A 25,329-nucleotide genomic window follows, 5' to 3' on the forward strand; every position below is an offset into this window, starting at 1 on the left:
GGTGCAGTGGGCCCAGCCGAGAACACTGTGCATACTTTGTTGGGAATATTGTGAATAAATTTAAGGAGATCTGCTGATGCTGAGTACTCTGTTCCTGCCAGAGTTACAGGGCTGCTGTGTTGCACACCAGGTCCCGACGGAATAGCCGTCACCATTTTTGGAGCTGTTTTGGATGCAACCCCTTAAAAGGACAGCCAAAGTGATCAAGGAGACTGAGCAACTGCCCTATGAGAAAAGGTTACAGCATTTGGGGCTAAGCTGGTCAGAGCTGATGTTAAGATTTTGCTTCTTTCGATGGAAAAACACTGCCCAGTTATGCAAAAGTGTAATACATCTGTACCTTCCATGCTAGAACTCTAAGGGCTTTTTTGTAACGGCACATAAATTTGTTTGTGCTTACTACAGATATATGATTCAAACATAAAATCACAAAACGTTGGCTAAAAATGGGCGCGTGATTTCTCCTTTGTGGTCTATACCACACTGCAGACGTTAACCAGGAACGAAGCACAATGAGAGAGCCTAAGAAGTGAGTCCTGTCATAACTTTCCTCAAGATTCCTGGATCTAGCTAGTGACAGAATTTAACTAATGCTTGGAGTGTTAAAAATGTGCTAGACCTGTGGGTATTTAAACTGTGTATTAGACACTTCTAATCATCTGGAATCAGCATGTGTCAACAGCTAATTAAGCCAGGACTAGCCTCCTGCATTAGGTGATAGCCTGGGGGTAATGAGGCATTAAGACATCAAAGAATCAAAGGAACTGGGGGAGAGATGCCGAATGAGTAGACCCCCCCCATCTACAGATAAAGAGAGCATACAATAGAGAGGGTGGAAGCATTATATGCCATGAAGGCTGGAAGCTTAGAGTAAGTTTGTTGTTTAGTTGTGTCCGACTCTTCGTGACCCCATGGACCAGAGCACGCCAGGCACTCCTGTCTTCCACTGCCTCCCGCAGTTTGGTCAAACTCATGCTGGTAGCTTTGAGAACACTGTCCAACCATCTCGTCCTCTGTCACCCCCTTCTCCTTGTGCCCTCCATCTTTCCCAACATCAGGGTCTTTTCCAGGGAGTCTTCTCTTCTCATGAGGTGGCCAGAGCATTGGAGCCTCAGCTTCAGGATCTGTCCTTCCAGTGAGCACTCAGGGCTGATTTCCTTCCGAAAGGATAGGTTTGATCTTCTTGCAGTCCATGGGACTCTCAAGAGTCTCCTCCAGCACCATGATTCAAAAGCATCAAATTGTGATGACCATGATCCTAGATCACTGGAGGAGACCAATGTATGGTTTAAATGCTACATAACATACATAATGTGTGCAAATACATAAATGCATAATGTCTGTTATGTACAAAAGGTTTTAGGTTTGTTCATTCCAGTGATGCATCACTTTTTTAAAAAATACAGTACTTGTGGCCATAGATTTTGTGTTTTACCTTTGAAGATGCATGTTATTGTATAGAATTACACACATCCCAACTTAGTTCGCCCCCCCCCATGAAGTTTTTGTTGTGGGTTTGATTTCCTTCATTCCTCCCTCACCCACCCAAAACTAGTAATCTACATTAACTCATCTTGACTAGTGTGCAGTTAAAGGGTTGGCTAGCGATAACTACCAATGCTGCCTGACAAATAAGTATGCAGTATAGAAGCGGTCATCATGCTACTTGGCTAATACACAGCATATTTGCCCAGATGTCCCCCAGTCTCCTATAGCTTCAGGAAGCTGTTGCTTTCAGAAAAAAAATATTTTTAAGGGGGGGCGTGGAACTGGCAGATACCAGGCTCCACTTGCCTCAGTTCCCTGGAAACACAAACAAACCACAACATCCCCTCCAAAACACTAATTAATATATTAAGAGAAACTCTTGTCTAAGGCTTATGTCCCTGGCAGAAAACGTCTCTTCTCGCTTATTGTCCTCAGGCCCCAGCTGGCTGCAGAAACGCTCCTTCTGGGAGATGCGAAACTATTGAATAGTGGGTCTCTCAAAGCAGCCTTGGTGGGAAAGGCATGCAATGGCAGGAAAGTGAAGCAGGAGGGGAGGAGGTTTTCTTGGCAGTCGAGAGATGGCTGGTTTCCAAGCCCAAAGGGCATGCCACTTGGCTAGGGTGATGCTCAGCTGAAAAGCCCTTCCCTTGGGCAAACTCACAGCATCACTTGCCTCAACACTCACGAGGGCTGATTCACACGACCCTGGAGCCTGCTTGTTTTCAGCCCAGAGGGCACAAAAACAGTGCCAACAGCTGTATCGGTGGTGGTGGCTCTCCTGCAAATCCTTGCAATATCTGCCCCGTTTTTAAAGTTCCGCTTGCACGGTCCCCTGGTTAGAAAGATGGTGGTATCAGGGAACACATAGATACAGATGCTGTCCCCCTCAGACCTTATCATCTTGTGCAGAATTCAACTCTTAGCACAGAGTGCCTGTGGCACGCCGCCCAATGGATGCTGAAATCATACACATGCCAGGGACTTGCCCCATCAGGCAGAGGGAGGCAGCTGCTACAGGCAATATATTTTGGGCACTTCTAAAGAGCTACAAAGAACACAAACAGTTCCTCATTATATTTTTGCTTCGGGTACACACGGGACTGGTTGGTTTATTTGCCTTGGGCACCAAAATACGTATTAGAGTGCTTTTCACTTGGCACTGGCAAGAGACCACAAGTTTGCTATCAGGGTTGCAAAGGCTTTCCTTGATGGCAAAGCCTCTTCCTTATGTTCCAACAGCCACTGAGTGAGGTCACAGTTGATACCCCTCTTGCCTCATTCAGGTGAGGCAGGTGGGATTCAATCACATACCTGCAAATGCAGGTTGCACCATCAATAGTTGACTGGGAGGTTCTTGCTCAAGAAACCTGAATCTCCAAAAGATCAGACTTTTTACTGTAAGGAAAGTGACAGGCAAATGCACTGGAACACCATCTAACTGTCCTGCAAACAAATCGGGATGAACGCTCAATAAAGAAGTGATCTGGAAGTGAGCACAGAGGCCTGATTTTGCTCTGTGCCCAAAGCTATGGCAGTGAGGAAACTGAATTTGAGTGGCAGCGCGCAAAATAGTAATAATAATGGTGTTGTGGGTTAAACCACAGAGCCCAGGACTTGCCGATCAGAAGGTGGGCGGTTCAAATCCCCGCAATGGGATGAGCTCCCTTTGCTCAGTCCCTGGTCCTGCCAACCTAGCAGTTCAAAAGCACGTCAAAGTGCAAGTAGATAAATAGGTACCGCTCCGGCGGGAAGGTAAATAGCGTTTCCGTGCGCTGCTCTGGTTCGCCAGAAGCGGCTTAGTCATGCTGGCTACATGACCTGGAAGCTGTACGCCGGCTCCCTCCGCCAATAAAGCGAGATGAGCGCTGCAACCTCAGAGTCAGCCATGACTGTACCTAATGGTCAGGAGTCCCTTTACCATATTTATATGGATACCAACTGAGAGCAATCGTGCAAAAAAATGGAATTTTTGTGAAAATAAGAAATATTTAGTGGGGAGGGGCGCCAAATTTTGTCCTTGCTCAGGGCCCCATATTACCAAGCTCACTTATCTTTGAGCTCTTTGGGGGGAAAGCTGGGCTATAAATGTAATTATCAAAAATACTGTAAAATAAAACAACCGGCCGCTGAGAGTGCGCAAAGCCATCGTGGCCAGCAGCCCTCGCCTTCCTCTAATCCTCTTTGAAAGCGATTTTGGTCTGTGAATGGTGGCGTGGGGGCAGACCGCAAATAATTTCTGCTGGGGGTGGGGAAGTCGGCGGAGGGACTCGGCCAGGGCTGGGCGTGACCGAAATGTGCGTGGAGGGACGTGGGGACACCCCTCTCCGCCTGTCCCTCCCTCGCCCCCCCAACCACCTCCCCAGTCTCCACCTCTTCTGGCCGGCGAACCTGGGATCTGCCGAACTGCCTTAAAACTATCGGCAGCCAGGCACTGCGGCTCCGAAGAAGCGAACGCGCGGTGCGCTGCAAGGGGAGCAGCAGGAGGAGAGAAGAGCGCGGCGTGTTTCTCTCTCGATCTCTGAAGCAGCCGCCGCCGCCGCCAAACCCAGCCCGTCGGGGCCTCCTTTGCCCGTGGGCTGCCTCTCCCCGCCTGCCCGGGGCTTTCGCTTCTCAGCAGCACATGGATCCCCGGGGATTCCCCGGCACAGGCGGTGCGCGCTGAGCAAAACAGCACCGGAGTTGCCTCCTCTCCGCGCGCGCTTTGGTTTTTCCCCTCCCCGGCTGTTTCCCGGGGACAGGTTGTTGCAAAGGCACCGCCGCGTGGGGCTTGGACCTGGCCATGCTCGGCTCCTGGTGGCTCGTGGGGCTCTTCGTAGGTAAGCAGTCGCGCGATGTTTATATTTTTTAATGGGCGCGTGGGTTTGAGCTTGCATCTGCGCCTGGGGTTCCTGACTGCCGCTTTGGAGCGTGGAGACCCGCAGCTCCCTCGGGCTCCCTCGGCTATGCCCGGCTGATGGTCTCCAAGGAGCTGGGTTAGCCGCGGCACCGTTGCGCCCGTAGAGCGTCAAGGGGTAAAGCGGATTCCCACGTGTAAAAGCAAAGCGCGGCTGCAGTCGGGAACGTCTGAACGGCTGGGGATGGGGAGTTGCGCGGGCAAGAGGATTTAGTGCGCGCCGAACACCCTCGCAGAGGCGACAACGCTTAAAATGGAATCGCAATACCCTTTAATTGCTCTGTTGGCCTCGAAGTCAGAATAATTAGGATAATAATAGTAATAGTAATAATAATAATATTAAGGAGTGCAAACCTACACGTGCCTACTCAAACGCAAGCCCCGCAAGTAGGTAGCAGTCCCATACATAAGAGTAAGTTGCATTAAAACCGGCGGAATTAGCTGAATAGGCACCCGGAACAATTGCGCTGTAAGGGTTATTGAGTGTGAATGTCCTGTGATTAATAGGAAGCGGTGGCTACTCCAGATTAATGCGGGGTTCACGGTTGTGACGCTTTATGTGTGAGTTTGTGTATTTAAGTACAGTCGGAACTGGAAGAAGTCGAACCCTCCCATGCAGCAATATCGATTCTGATTGGTATTTACACCCTATACACAAATGTGCATGATTGTACTCCGGAATAAGTTCCACCACCTACTCCAGTGTCCCGAACTGCTGACACCCATCAGTATGGATTGAAAAGTGGTTGGTTGCGGGGTGTTTGAAGTCTTTCTGAACAGGTCAGGGCAGTGAAATTGCATTAATGGAACAGGACAGAACAACCAAGTTGAAAGCTTAATCCGCCCAGAACACGAGGGATTGATATTGTGTGTGCGCATTTTCCAGAACGGATCTTCTTTTGGGGATTCCTAAAATTTACACTTCCCTGCTCGGTTCTGTCCCCCAGATCTTGGTACTGCGGCTCCCTGTCTTTCAGTGCTCGAGCCTGCTTTGAAAGGATGCAATTTTGCACTCATGTGGGGAGCCAAAGTTGCAAGTTGCGGAGGCTTTTAATAAATCTTGTCTCCTGTGTAGACTCAGCCACCTGGGCTTCCTTCTGTAATGAAAGGATGGGGGGAAATAATTAGGGGTTGTGTACAGGCATCCAAACCGCCGCCCCCCCTACATAAATGTACTGTGTGTGTAAAAAGACTTACCCCTTGTGCCAGATGCACAGTTACTTGTGGAACAGGCACTGCCACACACAAAGGCAGCCCTTCTCTCCTTGCTTCCCATGTCCTGGGGGTGGACAGCAGGTTCTCTCGCTAAGCCCCTGACTCAGTTTTAAGTCCAAATGGTTCCCCTGAGCTTGCCTGGCTCATCTGGGACAAATTCCAGAGAACTGCTTGCAGCTAACACGGCAAAAGGCTCCTGCAGCAGCTTAGAAGCCAAGCCAATATATTGCGGCCTGATTTTTATTTTATTTTTGGTAGAGAAGAGCCTCCTTTGCCAGATGTGCGTCTCTCGGCTCACTCAGTTGAGGACGGTGAATATGTGCACATGCTCTTTTGTCAATTTTGGTGTGGTCCCCGTCCCCACCCCCCTGGATGTCCCAAGTTGCCGATCCGTCAGCTTGCCGATTTTTTGCTGCAGCGAGAAAGGGTTACACGCAGACATGTACATGTGTTTGGGATCTGCTTCTGTTTGCCATGGCAGGGAGCATGCCTGGAGGAGCCAGCGCCAGTCTCCGACAGCTAATAAAAGATCACAGCTAATAATGAGGAAGAGACATTGCTGGCTTCAGCCAAACACCTGAGAGGTGGTGGTGCCAATCTCGATTGCAAAAGGAAGGCGGCTGGGAGGGAAGGGTTTTTCTTGGCTCTGCCTTGACGCCCCCACTGTCCGATATTGGTCAAGCTTAACTAGCCGGGCAGCAATCTTCAGGAACTGGAAAACTTCCATCCCGTTTGATTTGGGGATTCGTTCCACCCTCTCCCTTCACTTGAAATGCTTTCCACAGCTATTTGCAGCGTGGTGGCTTTTTTAAAACTATATTTTATTAATATTCATGTAGCACATAGTAAATACAGAGGGAATGGCCGCGATCTGCAAACAGTGGGCCAGACCTGTAATGTGCTTGTTCTCTTTTGCGTATCTTAACAGGGAAATGTGCACCTATTGAGGAATGCAAGTTTTGTAACCATCTGAAAAGTCGCTTGCAGGTCACTTGTATAGTCTGGAAAATGGGGAAATGCATTTTCGAGCCCTTGCAAAATTCGTCGCCTTTCCCACCTTGAACGACAGCTGGCATATGCCACAATTTCCAGCAGTTATAGTTAATGTGTCCTATAGCGTAGGATGTTTTGGACTACAACTCCTATCAACCTCAGCCATGACAACCAATGATTGGGAACAATGGGAATTGTAACCCAGAACATCTGGAGGGCACCAGGTTTGCAAACGTTTATATAGTGAGAGAAAAGATAGTTTGGCTGCACCCCAGAGTATGGAACCCCTTTCCCCTTTAAGAAAGGTTGGCTGCTCCTTCCCTGTTTCCCATTTGATTAATAAAGACTGTTTTATTCCAGCAGGCTTTTGCTGCATACAAGTAACACACGGTTCATACACATTCAACTTGCGTACATTCAACTTTTATGTGCTAGGCAAAAAAAGTTCTTTAATTAAAAGGGGGGCTGGGCATCGAGGGGGAAATAAACTTGGGGAATCCCACCTGCCATTGCACCCGGTATGTTTTGACTATACACCATTTTGGCTTTATCCCTGGAACGCAACCTCTCTGCAAGTTGAGAGTCACCTGTATGTTGCAGATAACATTTTTATGCTTGACTTTAAACTGCAGGTGCTGTCTCCTTGGTTGATAGTTTTATACTGTTGTTTTAATGAAATGGCAACAGTAAAGGTTGCAAGCTGCCCTGAGTACCGCTTTTGCCCCCGGACGGCAGGATAGAGATGACATTTGTAGCTGAAGAGACGTGATAGGTGAAAAGCTGAAATTGTCCCAAATGGAAAGGGCATAGAACGGGAAGAAGGATATGGAAGCATGACAGCAATTTTTATTGCATTGCTGTGGCCTAGTTCTCACAAATGGAAGATGAGTCAGTAAACCAGTATCTCAATTGGATCACTTAGAACAGGGTTTAGCAACCTTTTCCAGCCATGGGCTGGTCCACCATCCCTCAGAGCATGTGGTGGGCTGGACTATATTTTTGGGGAGGAAATGAACGAATTCCTGTGCCCCATAAATAACTCAGAGATGCATTTTAAATAAAAGGACACATTCTACTCATGTAAAAACATGCTGATTCCCGGACCGTCCGCGGCCCGGATTGTGAAGGCGATTGGGCCGCATCTGGCCCATGGGCCTTAGGTTGCCTACCCCTGACTTAGAACTATATTCAGGGACTCCCATGACTCCCAGGATTATATTTTACCCCCACCCCAACCTTGCCACACATAAAAAACTGTCATGCCAGGTGGAAGGGATAGCTAAGCTAGCCTTGGGAAGCTTAGCTAGGCAAGACCCTTCCTGCTAGCTTTCTCTCCATAGTTTTTTTTTAAGTATAGTGTTAAGTTGTGGGTGAACATATCAGACGACGCAGTGATTCTTCAAACAGCTCTTATTTATTCACAGGCCAGAACAGAACTGAACTGAAGGGTTCAGCCAGCCTGCTTATATAGCGCTCCAGTACAACGCAACTGTAACAACGTTCTGTAACTATCCAGTCACTGAACGTCATTTTCAATCCCTTATTTGCATATGTGGACCTGAGTGAAAACTATCTACAGTAGCCCTCTGCTAGCCCAGGGTGAGAACTTCAGTATATAACACATAGCTTTCTGTGCTGTGTGGCAGAGCTCATGGCACTTTGAGCAACCCAGATTCAGGTTCTTCGTCTTATTCTCCTGCTTGTGCAAACTAGACACGTGTTTAGGGTTCTATGAGGAGGCCATAGGAACACGGCCTTCTTTTTGAGTGGTCAGCTCAGCTTAGTATGTTCAACACTGACTGACAGCAGCTTTCCAAAGTTCAGACAGGAGTCTCTCCCAGCCTTACTTGGGCAGGTGCATTTAAGGCAGATGCTCTGCCACTGAGCTACGGTCACCTTACTTCTGAAAATAAGTCCTGGCATTTTCTGTCGTTTTGCGTCATTCCTTTCTCTGATATGCAGATCCACCACGGCTGCATACTGCCTCCTTCAGCCTAAAACTTGCATTTTGGATTCCTAATTTTGAGTTCCTGGTCTTTGCAGTCTTGTTTCTTATGCACGATAACACAGCAAGTGTCTTATGGTGGGATGGGGGCTGCAGGAGTCTGCCTATAGATGGGGCACTTGCCACTATAAGCGCAGTCTGTGCCGTTGGGTTAACAGAGAACAAAGTCTGGTTGTTGGCCAGCTGTAGTGAATAGCTAAATGCTGCGGCTAAGCCTGCCCTTGTAGAATGCTACAAGATAAGAATTGCCTTTGTTCTGAAAGGGGGGGAGAGCGTCATTTAGGAAATTGTGCTATTGTTGTCCAGATCCTTTAAAAATAATAATTGGAGTGTTTGAAAAGCTGTGAGTATTCTAAAACAGAGTACCGTACCTAAGTTTTGCTTGAAGTGTAGATCTTCATAGCTGCCCTGCAAAATTTGAGAGGCTGGGAGGACTGAGACTCCTCCATGCTGATGATGCTCCAGAACACATATAGTGCAGAAACAGTCTGAGTTAATGAGGATTACTGGAAGGCAGATATGAGATGAAGAGTTCTGTATAGTCTGAAAGCTTGCATACTCCGGCTTGACTATAAGTTATTGTGATAAACTATTGCCATATATACAACTGTTCAAGCTGTACGACAGTGGAACGGATTCCTTTGGTGGGTTGTGGACTCTCTTTCATTGGCGGTTTGTAAGCAGAGGTTGGATGGCCATCTGTCATGGATGCTTTAGTTGATATTCCTGCATTGCAGAGGGTTGGGCTAGATGACCCTCAGGGTCTCTTCCAACACTATGATTCTGTGTTTCTATGTATTAACAAATCTCAGGAAACAAGACAGAAATAGCCTTAAGGTAAGAGAGAAAATTGATTGAAAATGTAAAATAGCCCTACTAAGTTAGCAATGAAGGGACGCAGGTGGCGCTGTGGTCTAAACCACTGAGCCTCTTGGGCTTGCTGATCGAAAAGTTGGCAGTTCGAATCCCAGCGACGTGGTCAGCTCCCATTGCTCGGTCCCTGCTCCTGCCAGCCTAGCAGTTCGAAAGCACGTCAAAGTGCAAGTAGATAAATAAGTACCGCTCTGGTGGGAAGGTAAACGGCATTTCCGTGCGCTGCTCTCGTTTTGGTGTTCCATTGCGCCAGAAGCGGCTTAGTCATGCTGGCCACATGACCCGGAAAAACTGTCTGCGGACAAATGCCGGCTCCCTCGGCCTGTAAAGCGAGATGAGCTCCACAACCCCAGAGTCGTCTGCAACTGGATTTAACTGTCAGGGGTCCTTTACCTTTTTAAAGTTAGCAACTGCTCTGGTTAAAAGGAAATTAAAACCTTGGGAGGGGCAGAGGGTGGGGAGAGAGATTATTACTTGCAATGCAATTCTATATGTCTACTCAGAAAGACACCCCATTGAGTTCAGTGGAACTTCCTCCTAGGTAAATGGGCATAGGAATTGACAGGTATACAGAGATCTAAGGCAACTGAGGGGTCCAATGCATGTTGCCCTCTGGCATGTGGGGGTCAGGAGCAAAAGCTCAGGCCCATGCCCCCCCAATATAGAATATATCAATAATTTCATCGTGTGCATGCACATGAAAGGACATCTGAGACATCTGCCATAAAATGTCATAGTAGTTCAATAGGGCATATGAGAGTTTGTGTGCACATGGAACATCCTGGGTCACATATTTGGGGGATATGTATGAATCTGAAGCTTGACGTTCTACTTCACTTTGTTAATCAGCACACTTAGGGGAGAGGGGGAGGATGAGCCCCCTCCCCCATAGCCGGCCTCATCAAGTTAGAGCCGGCCCACAAGTTAGAGGTATGCCAGACACCCTAAAGTCCTGGATCCAGTAGGTGTTAGAATTTAATCAATGCGTGAAGTGTTAAAACTGGGTGCCAGACTCGTGTATATTAAGCAAGGCCTGTGTGTATTAAGATGTGTGCTAGACAATGCTAATCCCCTGGAATCAGCAAGCGTTAAAAGCTCATTAAGCAAGGCTCACTTTCTTGTGAGGTGATAGCTCGCAGGTTGAGCCATCAAGAAAACAAAAGGTTCAAGGGACTCTGTCTGAGCTGGCAAATGGATGGGGCCCCTCCCTCCATCTACAGATAAAGCCAGAGCTTAGAGGAGAGAGATTGAAGTTAGAGTTGCTGTGATGTGAACGAAAGGAAAAGCAAAACAGCAGGCAGAACACGATGATTGATCCAGAGCTGTGCCTATGGAAGAAGCAAGACCCTCTTGGAGCGTTAATGCTATGAGCCCCTCCATCGTAGGCTCAGGTTTTATATATATGTGTAAATAAACCATATATCATAAAGACACCACGGTGCCTCATTGCCGAAAGGAAGCTCAGACGCTGGGTAAATGCTCTTGGAACCCCTGTACCACTAGGAGATTGGGATGTGCAATAATATATTTAAATATAAAACAAATTGCAAACAATAAAATTAAGTAACACAATTAAGTAATAAGTGGCCTTGGGAAGAGACATTCAGTTGGTACTGCAGGGGTTAAGTAGCCTCTCCCTTTTGCCCCTGTCATTTCCAGGTCTGGACTTTCCTTTTTGGGCTTGATGCCACAACAGGACTGAGCTCATTTAAGAGATGCTGTGATTGCGTCAGTTGACATTCTTAGTTTGATGACACATGTGGATTTTTACATCAATAAAAACCGATTTCACTCTTAAGGGCTTTTTGGGTTTTTTTTAAATGCAATTAGTGTAACCAGTTTGGCACAGGTTTGGGGGCAACTCAGAAAGAATGATAAAGCTTGCAGAATGCGTATGCTTCAGGTTTCCTGTGTGTCCCAGCTTCTCAATGGGATTTATAAAGGTTGCAGAAGGTTATATACCCAAAGAGAAATGTGTGTGGACCCACAAGATCAAAGACTGAACTGCACTCAGCCAAATGCATCGCTTGGACAGTATTGCTGGGGGCTGAACCTCATCCCTTCACACCTCATTTTGAGCTTTAGATTCCTATCGGATTTTAAGGCAAACATTTTTTTTTTGGTGAGTAGCAGCTTACTGCCCTTCTTCTCTGCCTGCACATATGCTATACCCAGAAAAAACAAAACCTTGGTTCCCAGGACCTCCATCTTCCTGCTAAGCCTGCTTGGAGGGTCTTTGATTTGTGCGGCTTGGAACTTAACATTTTCCATCTTGGCTGAAGGCTCTTACAGTCTTCTCTGAGTCTGGAGAAGGAGTTGTTGGGACACCATGACCTGTTTTCAGTTATTTTGCAGACTCAGCTCCACACACACCCCGGGCACCCCAGCTTTACAGATCATTCTCTGTGACAGAGCAAGTAGATGGCAGGTCTTCAAACCAGGTTCTAGGACGACGACGAATGGGTTGTGGAAAGCTCTTTGGTCCATTGGAAGGAGAGGTGTAGTGGTCCGGGTTGCGCAAGGTCGAAGACCCATTACAATTTCCATGACAGGGTTTCTGTCTCCAGTGTCCCGGAGCCAGCCACTCAGCATAAAAAGGGGTTTCTTTAGTCACTGAGAAATAGTCTCAAACTTTGTGCTTATTGGAGCTAATAAAAGGGAAAAGGAGGGGAGTCAGTGTGGCAATCACACAGGGTCCCCGTACGTTTCACCGTCTAGTGATCCCTGTGCCACCACTTTATTTCCTGCTGCCACCACCCAGGCCCTACCTGGTACAATACTGAGTCCAGTCAGGGTTAAATTGGAACATAAACTGTTTATTTATTGCAGTTTAACAAGTGTGTGGTTTCATAAACGGTATCGGTCAATTACAATCATGGGGTACCTATCCAGACCTATAACATCCGCCACCTGCTCTCACTCACTAACCTGCCTCTCAGATATTTACTTGTCTTCCTAGCCCCTAACTGTTCCTGACTCAGCTTATTTCACTAAACTAACTCAACCTACCCACAAACTCTATCCCAGTTCACTCCCACTCCAACCAACCACCCAACTCCCAACAAACTCCTCCCAGAGCTGGTTTTATAGTCCCTCTGACTCCACCCCCTGGGTCCTGATTGGGTAGCCTGTTTAACTATTTCACCTCTAGCACTCTCTTATGTTAACGTCGCAGTCAGCCATTGTGGCCATGTTCCATGGTCACTCTGGAGCAACACTGGGGAGTTGGTGCTTGAGTTCCAAGAACAGTGTGCTCAGAATATAGTAGATCTAGCTAAAGGCTTGGAAAGCGTGAAACATAAGCTTGAAAGCTTATGTTCGCAAAACTTGGAGAGATGAAAGGAATTAAACGAAAAAATGTTCAGTGTAGCCAAGGAGGATGCTTGAATAGCTTCTTGCCCATCTCCATACCCAGCAGGAGCTAAGTCAGAAGTTCCCCTGATTTGCATTAACTAATGTGGGTTACAGAATTAAGCTTTCCTTGGTGGAAGATTTGGAATATCCTGTTGCAGAATGTGGGGTGTTTTTAAATAAAATAAAATACTTTTTTTCAACACCGATAATGCGCAATCCTAGCCTCTTGGTTAACACGCAAATTGCAGATGATTTAAGAACTGGCTGGAGCTGGTGGGAGAGTGGTTTAAAACATCTGGAGGGCACCGGGCTGGGGAAGGCTGTGTAAGAATCCTCCCAGCTGTTTTTCTGATCCCAGGCATGTGCATTTCATTTTCAAGTGCTGGCAACACCACCAGCTTCAAAGAAGCAGATTATAGAACAGATACACTTTATTGGCTGTGAATCTCTCGGTTTCATTGAAACGCTAGTACGTTTTATTAGAATTTGGAGACTGGAGATGTTGGTTGTTGTCAGCATGCTTCCTTCGCGAGAGAGCAGGCAAAATTTAGGAGGTGCATCATTTGGGACCCCTCTCAGCCTGGAATTAATTAGTGCAGCAGTTGTCTTATCTCTGGGCAATCACAGTCCAGTTTACTAATCAATTAAACTGTTGCAGAAGTCCTGCTTTGTTTTGTTTTTTAATTATATTTCATTGGATTTTCCAAAAATGAACACATACACTCCAATACATCATGAATTTTTATTTTGTTTTGTCGACTTTCCACCCCATTTCCCACAGTGTTTTTTAATTTCTCCCCTTTTGCTGCACCCTAAACATCTGTCTCTTAATACCATAACAACAATTCAGTGATCTCTAATTCCTTTCGTTGCTCATAGTTCAAATCCTGATCACGAGTTCATCATACTTACAGTGTTTCTTTTAAGTTGTCCAAAAAAGTCTTCCATTCTAGAAGTCCTGTTTCATGTGGTCTGATTTTGCTCAGGTCGTCTGGAAAATGATTTTCTTGCTTTAGCACAGGGGTGGAGAACCTGGGGGACCAGATGTGGCCTTCCAGGAATTTCTGTGCGGCCCTTGGCACTCTCCCCCAGACCACACCCTCCTTGCGCATTTCTGCCAGGCTGGACCATGTCCTTGAACTCTGATAAAGCTGGTTGCTTGCCTTGATGGAGGATAAAGAGGGATGTGTTCCATCCTATTTGTTCCATTCTCTTTTCCCTCTGGTTCTGCCATCCAGTCTACTCCAGAAGCTTGCCCTGAAGAGAATTCTGCCCTTTAGCTGAAAAAGTTCCCCTATGAACTGCTGCAAAGATATCCCAGGGCTTGAGGATCAAAAATTGCTTGGTGGAAGTTGTCTTGTACAGAATCAGACCATTGGACCATCTTGCTCAGTGTTGTCTACACTGCAGCATCTCTCCTAGGTTTCAGGTAGGGAATCTTGCCCAGTTCTACCTGGAGGTGTTTGACATGGAGCCTGGGACCTTCTGGATGCAAAGAAGATGCTCGGTCCCTAAGCTGTTGCCCTTCCCTGTTGGAGTGGGGAGAAGCCTGTCTCCACTTGAGTAGTGCAGTGGCCTTCGAAGGCACAGCTCTAGGTGCTCAGAAGTTCTGGTCAGGAGTCTCACAAGCAGACAAACTGCATTTTTTGCCACTGCTAGGACCCATATTTTGATTTTGTCAGCTGTGTGGATCTGAAAGCACAGCTGCTCAACAGGAGGAGGAGTGCAACAGTCTGATTCCAATTAAATGGCACTTAGGTGGAAATAGGAACGGCACATTCAGCAAAACTTGAGGCTGATCACATTCAGCAAAAATGAAAATTAAATGGTAGAATCCCCCTAGGACTATACCATTTCAGGCTGCCGATGGGAGAATTGCATTTCCAAATGCTAGCTACCCATTTTCCCCCAATCTTCCCTGCATGTAGAAAACTGACACATAAGGGGAAATAATTCCTGTCTAACCCTTTCCTCTGATATGCTAGCCTTCTACAAGCATGGAGATTTTTCTTTGTAGGGGTGGTGCTCCTCCAAACGGAAAATTCCCACTTGCGTTCTGAGATGCTATAGTCTCGAAAAGGCATTTGTGTATGCGCGTACACGTGCGCACCTTTGATGTACTGTACATTATCAGCCAACTCAACACAGATTTTATTGGAACTTCTGCAACACTATTCGTTGTATATAAATGACAAGTGGTACCTGCAGCAAAATGTTACAGTGTGAGGTGGGCCATGTTTATCAGTGTGCTAGCCAGCCACACCCTGTTCCAAGACACTCCATTCCGTTCCATTTCCTTTCCCACCCCCCATTCATAGTCTGCATTTTGTGACTACTGAGCATGCTAATTTCTCACAGGGAAGTTGGTTTCCCCCCTGTTTTCTGAAACAGAAAAATGCTTCTGCGCACCTTGAAGTTTTTTCCTGAGCTTGCCAACATTTTCTTCTTCAGTGTCGATGGTGCTGTTTTGGTTATATAAGCAACGGTGCTCCCTGTCAAGCTGTACTGTTGGGGTGGGCGGGGAGGAGATTTAGAAAATCGCTGCAAGCCAAACCTGTTTCCAAACTTTGTTCTGCCAGACACAGCCTCCTATAGAATAGGGTCCCAGCGCTGTTTTTCTTCCTAGCAATTTCTGGCTTTTGAAAATCTCCTTACTCATCAATCTGCGCTTGTGGAGAAAATATAGAAACCACAATATATTTCATTTCACTTGCATCTCCCTCCGCCTATTTTATCTGAATCCTGTTTTTATCTGGATCCATGTACTTTGTACTATCCAAAAGCTATCATTAGAGTAAAGAACAAACGGCTTCAGATCACAGGATCCAAAAAATACATTAATCATTGGTATTTTTCTCTACTCAGTTTTTTTTTAAGTACTGTACAGAATATATGAATAAAAAAAAAAGACTTCATCCAAATTAAACATGACCGGCAGCTGGAAAGTATGCATTTTGCTTATTAAGTGTGATGTGTTTGCTCAGCATTGTTTCATTAAACTCTTCCCCACATGAAATAATTATGCGCAACTGTTAATCTTAAGTCGAGTTTGACCCAAATTGTTTTCAGACATAAAACTTTTAAGCGTCGTCAAGCAACCAGTATGGATCCTTTGATGTTAAAACAGTCTGGATTGCATCAAAAAACATTGGTGCAGTCCATTGGAATTTCAATACTTTAATGAAAGGGTAGGTAAGATTTTTGACCATGTTGCGGATGACATTTCCAAGAAATAGTACTTACTTGGTGAGTGAGGGACCCAAAATTGGTGGCGGTAGCTTGGTGTTCAGAGAAATGAGAGTTGTTATTACTATTATATAGAATGTGAGTGCATGTAGTTTTTCCATCCATCATCAGAGAAATCCAGTACAACTCTGTCATTCTTTACCACATTCCCTTGTGAGGCTTAAAATTTGTCAATGATAAATGGGTATTTGGATTTCCAGGAGACATAGCACAGATACGTGTTCGACTTAAACAGAAGTTAATGACTTGAGATTAGCGGTGCTTTATTTCAAAATGAGAGGTCCTTTTCTGTGGGTCTGGTACCCCCACCTGCAAGACCAGGGCAAACAAAGGGGTGGGTGGTGTAAGTCCTCCATCCTTGGAGGATGGGCAGAATGAGACAGCAGGAATACCTGTGCAGGTATCCTCTGGCAAAATACGGCCAATATTGGGGACCTCTTGCTCCTCCAGATGTTGTTGGAGTCCAACTCCCATCAGCCCCAGCCTGCTTGGCAAATGATCACAGGAGCTGTAGGCCAGCAACATCTGCAGGTTCCATATTGCTGGACTACAGCATCTTCTTGAGATGTTAAACGGGTTTGGGATTGAGCAGACAAGCGGAAAACTGTTCCCTGAGAACAATTGTTGTAGGCTGGTGGGTAGAAGGGGAGCTCTAGCAGCACCAGGAACCAAGACTGGAGCAGCCAAGCATAGTTTCTTTATTACTTCATAGTATCACCAAGTTAGGGACGCAGGTGGTGCTGTAGGTTAAACCACAGAGCCTAGGACTTGCCAGTCAGAAGGCTGGCGGTTCGAATCCCTGTGACGGGGTGAGCTCCCGTTGCTCGGTCCCTACTCCTGCCAACCTAGGAGTTCGAAAGCACGTCAAAGTGCAAGCAGATAATATGTACCACTCTGGCGGTAACGTAAACGGTGTTTCCGTGCGCTGCTCTGGTTCACCAGAAGTGGCTTAGTCATGCTGGCCACATGATCTGGAAGCTGTACGCCGGCTCCCTCGGCCAATAAAGCGAGATGAGCGTCGCAACCCCAGAGTCGCTCACTACTGGACCTAATGGTCAGGGGCCCCTTTACCTTTATCTTTATCACTGAGTTGGATGGGGCTATGGGTGAGGCCATCTAGTCCAACCCCCTGCAATGCAGGAATCTTTTTCCCATGGTGGGGAATCGAACCCAAGACCCTGAGACCCTGACTGAGCTGAGGGATATACCGGAAAAGATGTTCTAGCTCAGCTCTTACCCTGTTTTGCAAGCTCTTTACTTGCAGGGAGTTGTTGGTTGCCTGTTTATGATCTTCTACTTGAAAGATGGAGTCAGCTGGATGCCACTTAGTTTCTGAGTGTGATTCAGGTGCAGTTGTCATTTTCAAAGCCCTAAATAGCTTGCAGCCAAGCTACTTGAAGCACCATCGCCTCCTGTGTGACTCAGCCCATCCTTTCAGATCAGCCATTGAGGCCCACTTGCCTGCGCCATTCCTGTCGGACGCATGGGTGATGGCAGTGCATGAGGAGCCTTTCTGTGGTAGTGTTCCATTGTGGAACTCCCTGCTCCAAAGGTAAGGTCAGTGGGTCCCCAAACTCCCTACACATATCATAGAATCATAGAATCATAGAGTTGAAAAAGACCACAAGGGCCATCGAGTCCAACTCCCTGCCAAGCAGGAAACACCATCAGAGCACTCCTGACATATGGTTATCAAGCCTCTGCTTAAAGACCTCCGAAGAAAGAGACTCCACCACACTCCTTGGCAGCAAATTCCACTGTCGAACAGCTCTTACTGTCAGGAAGTTCTTCCTAATGTTTAGGTGGAATCTTCTTTCTTGTAGTTTGGATCCATTGCTCCGTGTCCGCTTCTCTGGAGCAGCAGAAAACAACCTTTCTCCCTCCTGTATGTGACATCCTTTTATATATTTGAACTTGGCTATCATATCACCCCTTAACCTCCTCTTCTCCAGGCTAAACATGCCCAGCTCCCTTAGCCGTTCCTCATAAGGCATCGTTTCTAGGCCTTTGATCATTTTGGTTGCCCTCCTCTGGACACGTTCCAGTTTGTCAGTGTCCTTCTTGAACTGTGGTGCCCAGAACTGGACACAGTACTCCAGGTGAGGTCTGACCAGAGCAGAATACAGTGGCATTATTACTTCCCTTGATCTAGATGCTATACTCCTATTGATAGCACCACTATTGATATGAACCACTTGAAAATTTCTGAGGGTTTTGTTGTAGCTATTGCAAGGTGCTGTGCTAGATGCTGTATGGCCTTTTCAAATTGCATTTTTATAGACACAGCACAGACCGCCTGAATGAAGCATGTGGCCGGTGGTGGTCCGTGGTCTGCAGTTTGGGTAGCCCTGAGTTAGGTTAATCTTCCTTCCCATTTCTTTCCCACCAGGAACTGAAGACCTTTTCCCCCTTCAAATGAGATTTTGATTCCGTTTGCAACTTAATTTAATGTATAGTTTTGTAAAAAAAGAAAGAAAGCATTTACTTATTTATTAAGACTTATAAGCTGCTTGTCACCTAAGAGACCTCCATCCAGCTTACACTGAAGAACATATAAAGGTAAAGGGACCCCTGACCATTAGGTCCAGTCGCGGACGACTCTGGGGTTGCGGGGCTCATCTCGCTTTATTGGCCAAGGGAGCCAGCGTACATGACTAAGCTGCTTCTGGCAAACCAGAGCAGCACACGGAAATGCCGTTTACCTTCCCACTGGAGCGGTACCTATTTATCTACTTGCATTTTGACATGCTTTTGAACTGCTAGGTGGGCAGGAGCTGGGAGCAAACAACGGGAGCTCACCCCGTCACGGGGATTCAAACCGCCGACCTTCTGATCGGCAATCCCTAGGCTCTGTGGTTTAACCCACAGCGCCACCCATGTCCCGAAGAACGTATACAAAACTATAAAAGAAAACGGAAAAGAAAAAGAGTCTTACAAAATGTTAACATTCCATACAGCATGTAAATAAAACACAAGGAGCAGCTTCTGCCCAGTAGCAGGGACAGCAACATGGGCAGCGAAGTAGCAATAAATAAATAAATAAATAAATAAATAAATAAATCCAAAATGATGCTTCCACCCACTAACCAGCAGATAAAAATAAAAGCTCAAACACGGTCACGCATCCCTCCCTAGCCCAGAAGTCAGCCGCATCAACATAGTGTTTTCTCTTTGTCTGTTCTAATCTCCCCACTCCACCCAGAAGTCCAGGCAATTTGTGTGGTGTGTGTGTGTGTGTGTGTGATCCTCCAGGGATGAACTTGTGGCTCACCTCTCTTGCAAAATGCAGAGCAGGAAGAGGAAGTTTCACCTGCACTACAGTTGTTCTGGCTGCAGATTCTCTCCTGGGGGGTGCGATGGGGGTCCAGTTTCAACCTTTTGTGTTCTTGCTCTGTAGACCCAGCACTATTATAAACCTTGTTCCGTTCAGCATTACCCAGTGCACCATTGTGAATGAATAAATATTATTTTGTGTGTTTATCCTGCTGGATTTGGGTGTGCCCGATCCAGCTCTTTCTATGCGGAGGGTGCTGTGCTGGCATAGAACGGATGATATCATCAGCCTGCATAAGCAGCTTTGAGTGTCTCCTCTGCCTAGGTCAGAGGCATCTCTCTCTTGCTGCTGCACATGCCACCCCGTTAGTTGGTGTCGTTAATTTGCGGCAGCGACATTTCCAGGCAAATGGCATCCCATTAAATCTGGACACCTCGGCTGGTTGAAAGCATTCCACTGGCATGAAGTCCGCGCTCAATGTATTGACATTGACACCTCAATTTTGCCATTCAAACCACTCCCTAAACACTTGGCTGAAGTCATGTTTGGTGGATGCCAGTTGAGATCATGGCTCAGCTGCCTGGGATTCATCCACCATGATAAAGCTTTAAACTGAATGTTGGTGGGTATGACGTCAGGTGGAGGGTGGTCAGGGACATATGTTGGAATCTCCAACCCGAGTCTTTCAGATCGTTTTGCACCATAGCTGTCAACTTGACGATTTGAAAATAAGGGACTAGCAGCCTCGAAAATAAGGGATCAGCAGCCAAAATAAGGGATTTTCCAAGCACAGGTATGTTCAACTTCTAAGACCCTCCAAGCCAAAGGCAGAAAGCCCAGCCAGCAGCCAAACGAAGCCTCAAGCGGTGGTTCCCACAGCGCAGCAACCCGGCAAAGGGGATGCAGCAAGGGAAACCACCGTCACCTCTCCGCTGGGAAGCGCTGAGCAAAGGTGAGTCCCCAGGCAACACGGCCAATTTGATTGGCACAAGGCCTGCAAGCTCCACCCCCCAGTCGTTCTTAGACTCCTTATTGGGTGAGCAACGCAGCCAAGCAACACAGTTGGAGCCTCCCTCCTCCCTGGCCGGTAGGGAGGGAGGGAGAGGAGCTGCTTCCTTTGAATCCCGGGAAATTTAAGGGACATCATCAATAAGGGACAGCAGCGGGAGACAGCGCTGGGATAAGGGACTTTCCCGCCAAATAAGGGACGGTTGACAGCTATGTTTTACACCTGCAAGAGCTTTTCTGAACTGGTTCTCTTGAGCCTGGGTGAGAGAAGAAAACAAGGCGCGTTAAATGAGGATTGTGGCATTCGTGTTAACGGCTGCGGATCCCTAGGAACGTCATGGATATTGCCATTTCCAAAATGTGGAGGTTCAAGTTGTCCCTACTTGGTTGTGGTGCTCACTCCCGGCAGGGTACTGATCGGATGGGAGGCATTGCTGTGAAGAAGCCCTGCCCATGCGATTCTGGTAACCACACAAGCGCACAGCACAGCCACTTGGAATCTTTCATGGAGAGGAACCAGATCCCATATCAAAGAGTGATGGGGGCCCCTGGTACCTCTCACCTGAGAAACTGATGGATGGGTTAAGCCAGGCAAACCCACATAAACCCCAGGAAAAGAGGTTAATAAAACAGTTCCCTGTAGACCGAGGAATTGAGAGTAGTTTATCTACCTTCCTATTCTTGTACTATAAACACTGTGCACACTGATGGTCACAGTGTTTATAGTACAATACAATACAATACAATACAGGGACGCGGTTGGCGCTGTGGGTTAAACCACAGAGCCTACGACTTGCCGATCAGAAGGTCGGTGGTTCGAATCCCTGCAATGGGGTGAGCTCCCGTTGCTCGGTCCCTGCTCCTGCCAACCTAGCAGTTCGAAAGCACGTCAAAGTGCAAGTAGATAAATAGGTACTGCTCCGGCGGGAAGGTAAACGGCATTTCCGTGCGCAGCTCTGGTTCGCCAGAAGCGGCTTAGTCATGCTGGCCACATGACCTGGAAGCTGTATGCCGGCTCCCTCGGCCAATAAAGCGAGATGAGCGCCGCAATCCCAGAGTCAGTCACGACTGGACCTAATAGTCAGGGGTTCCTTTACCTTTACAATACAATACAATACAATACAATACAATAGATACACCAGTAATTTTGTTGTTGTTGTTGTTTAGTCGTTTAGTCGTGTCCGACTCTTCGTGACCCCATGGACCAGAGAACGCCAGGCACCTCTGTCCTCACACCAGTAATAACACCCTTATAATGAAGAGCAGTACAGCTGTACCATGGTTCTCAAACATAATCCATTCTGGAAGTCTGTTCGACTTCCAAAATGTTCATATACCAAGGCGTGGCTTCCGATTGGCTGCAGGTGCTTCCTGGACCCAAGCGGAAGCTGCGTCGAATGTTTGGCTTCCGAAAAACATTTGAAAACCAGAACACTTACTTCAGGGTTTCGGTGTTTGGGAGCCAAAACGTATGAGTACCAAGGTTTTTCAAGAACCAAGGTACGACTGTATATAAACCTAATAAAAATTAAATAAATAAATAACAACAATTTGCCTTCTGTTACCATTCTCGAGATTAGAATACATGGTATTTGTGAATGGCAAAGGAGGAATGTGCAGTTTCTGGTGCAGTGCAGAGCTCGCTGGAATAAAGTGCATTTTGGGTGATAAAAAAACCCTCCACTTTTATTATAAGAAACAAGTAATATTCCAAAGTAACTTGCACAGCATAAGCACATCTAAACGGTATAACCATGTTTCACAATGCATGATAACATCAGATTCCCAGGTGCTGGCAGAGAGAAGGATTTCTGTATTGTGTTTGTGTGTTTCCTCAAGACAAGGTAAAAATAGCATATCCCAACTTTGGACAAAAGCTCCCAGGTTCAGTCCCTAGAACCTTCAGGTAGGTCTCACGTCCTCCTTTGGGCTTCCTAGAAGCGTTTAGTTGGCCACTGTGGGAACAAAGTGCAGGATGTTGATGGAATTTGTATCCTGTTCTTCCTCCCGATAGAGCCCAGGGCAGCAAATATCAAAATGTTAAAACAGTACAAATTAAAATAAATGAAAAGTGTTGTGGGTCAACACCAACGGGCCAGCAGTCGGAGGCAGTGGCGGACATACATTTTTGAGCCCTGAAGCTTGAACTGTTATGGGCTCCCCTTCACAACCAGCAACAAGTTCTGGGTAACCACTTCTTCACCGGAGTTGTTCCATGACAGATCACCACAATGTTTTTTACAAAAAAATAACTGCTACATCTCAGATTTTGAATAAAATTGCTGTACTGTACTGGATTATCTCACACGTCAAAGGCACTGGTGTGAATAAAAATTTCCTATGCCTTATATTTTTGTGAGTTATGGGAGGGAGGATGGAAATTAGGGGAATGTTATATACATGCATTATACATCATAGAATGATTTGAGTCGTGTGTCTCAAATTGGGTCTGCTAGACCCAAAATTATTAAGCATGATGGACTTAAAGTCCCTTCTGGGACCCCTCTGAGATTAAGGGCCCTGGAGCTTAAACTTCATTAGTTTCATAGTACATCTGCCCCTGGTCAGAGGTAAAGGTAAAGGGACCACTGACCATTAGGTCCAATCGCGGACGATTCTGGGGTTGCAGCGCTTATCTCGCTTTATTGGCTTATGGAGCTGGCATACAGCTTCCAGAGCAGCGAACCAGAGCAGCGCACGGAAACATCGTTTACCTTCCCGCCGTAGCAGTACCTATTTATCTACTTGCACTTGACGTGCTTTCGAACTGCTAGGTTGGCAGGAGCAGGGACCGAGCAACAGGAGCTCACCCCATCGCGGGGATTCGAACCACTGACCTTCTGATTGGCAAGCCCTAAGCTCTGTGGTTTAGACCACAGTGCCAGCTGTGTTTGTTTTGCTTTTGTTTTTCTTAGGTGTTTTACATTTACATTCTGTATTTTTATGTTGGGAACCGCCCTGTGAACACCCTTCGGAAGAACGGCAGTATGCAGATTTAATAAAGAACAACAATATATTATCTCGTGAAGAGTTTTTGTTGATTAAGCGGAATATAACTCTTGCCAGGCAAATAGATAAATAAAGTTGGGTGCTGAGGGGTGGAGAAGAGAAGCTTGGTTATCTCTTCTGACAGCAGAACCTCATGGTGGCCGCACCAAAAAGGGGCTTCCAGGATCTGGAGCCAATACATTGCAATGATTTACTGAAGTTCTTTCTTCTGTAGATACGAAATTTTGATGTGAAGACCTGGGAAGCGTATTCTGGGTGTTCATTTTCAGCGCCATTTCCCCTTAACGCGAAACGGGGCCTTCTATTCTTCATGTTACTAAAACCAAGCTTGCCCTCCCCACTCCCCAAATTAGGCCACCTGGATACGTCAAATGAAAAATCTAAATGACAGGCTGCATTTGTGGTGAGGAAGTCCTAAACTTTGTTATAATTTGAAGGAGCACAAGCTCTGTTATTAGATTATGCAGAGGGCAGGTTGAACGTCAGCTTCAATTTGAGCGTCTGTCGGCTGCGTTCAAGGGAGCTGGAATGCATCATACATCGGCCCACGTTGGCAGGCAAAACAGTAGGCTGAAATTTCAGACTATCTAGAAACCACACCCTAAGAGATTGCCCCCCCTCCCTGAAACAGTCTGCCTATTGAAACAATGCCAATTCTATGCTTTGACTGGACAAGCAATTTTTCTCCTTCTAGCCAACATGTTCCTTTCTTCCTTTATTTTGGTTTGTGTCATTGGTGCTGTGTGGCATGCATCACTTTAATAGCCTTCCAAGCTTGTGTTTTTTCCTTTCAAGGTGCCTTCTGCCATGACAGCATCTAATGCACTTTGGCTGTGCAAAGTGCACTTTCTGGATAGGGGAAAAAAGTACCTTCTTTTTCCATATTCTCTTGCCGTGCGAGCCATACTCCTGGGACACTCTCGGGGCACATTAATGCAATTTGCAAGCTGCTTGGGGAATCTTTCAAATTATCTCCAGCAACATAAAAGCAAGCCCCATGCCCTTGGAGGGTTTTTTTTGGAGGGGAGCGGGGTTCATGAAGCATGGAAATGTAATCGTAGAAGGGCTGGGAGCCACTGAGTTCACAGCTGAAACACATTTCCTTAACCATCTGCAGCACATTCAATTAGTCAATAAGGCTGCTGTCTTGTGACCCCCCCCCCTCAGAATGTGTCCCTGGGGCCATAGGATAACATCAGACCTCCCCCTCTGCAATCCAAGATCAAGTGGGGGATCCAGTGAGAAGAGATCATTTCCCCTGTTGTTTTGCCAACGTCTACCATACCCACCGTTTACCTTCCTGCCACAGCGGTATCTATTTATCTACTTGCACTTTGACGTGCTTTCGAACTGCTAGGTTGGCAGGAGTAGGGACCGAGCGATGGGAGCTCACCCCGTCACGCAGCTTCGAATCGCCAACCTTCTGATCAGCAAGTCCTAGGCTCAGTGGTTTAACCCACAGCGCCACCCGCGTCCCGTGCGCTGCTCTGGTTTGCCAGAAGCAGCTTAGTCATGCTGGCCACATGACCTGGAAGCTGTGCTCCGGCTCCCTCGGCCAATAAAGCAAGATGAGTGCCACAACCCCAGAGTCGGTCACAACTGGACCTAATGGTCAGGGGTCCCTTTACCTTTACCATACCCACCCTGTATGTACTGATGTTGGAGCTTCTATATGGGTAGTGGGCTATTTGAAAGGATGCAGACATTATAACAGCACTCTTCACACTTGTGATTCCTAGCAACTGATATTCAGAGAAATACTGTCTCTGACAGTGGGAAGTACAACATAGGAATATGTATCTGTCCCACACAAGGATCGAACCTGCGACCTTGGCATTATCAGCACCATGCTCTTAAGAGACTTGAATAAGAAACTGCGTGGCATAAAGCAAGGGTGGGTGACCTTTGGCCTTCCTGTTGGATTTGGTGTGTTTTACAACGCCCTGGTATTTTATGGGAAATGAAAAGTGG

General features: G+C 46.7%; 1 protein-coding gene and 1 long non-coding RNA gene across 2 annotated transcripts in view; one reads left to right on the top strand and one right to left on the bottom strand.

Moving 5' to 3' along the window:
* Window positions 1-1,592: 1,592 nt before the first annotated feature.
* On the bottom strand, window positions 1,593-3,759 carry LOC310847276. Its single transcript, XR_014565753.1, has 3 exons — window positions 3,536-3,759; window positions 2,800-2,883; window positions 1,593-2,320 (listed from the first exon to the last, which is right to left on the bottom strand). It is a non-coding gene; the product is annotated as an uncharacterized lncRNA (long non-coding RNA).
* A 90-nt stretch (window positions 3,760-3,849) lies between these two features.
* The window catches only part of APCDD1L (APC down-regulated 1 like), a 49,511-nt gene continuing 28,031 nt past the window's right edge, over window positions 3,850-25,329 (top strand). The window contains exon 1 of the mRNA XM_083744459.1: window positions 3,850-4,304. Within this exon, the coding sequence (XP_083600585.1) occupies window positions 4,268-4,304 (37 nt within the window). The 5' untranslated portion in view covers window positions 3,850-4,267. The remainder of the gene's footprint in view (window positions 4,305-25,329) is intronic.

Source organism: Podarcis gaigeae (assembly GCF_964106915.1).
Source record: "Podarcis gaigeae genome assembly, chromosome: 6".
In the NCBI taxonomy this organism is placed as follows: domain Eukaryota; kingdom Metazoa; phylum Chordata; class Lepidosauria; order Squamata; family Lacertidae; genus Podarcis; species Podarcis gaigeae.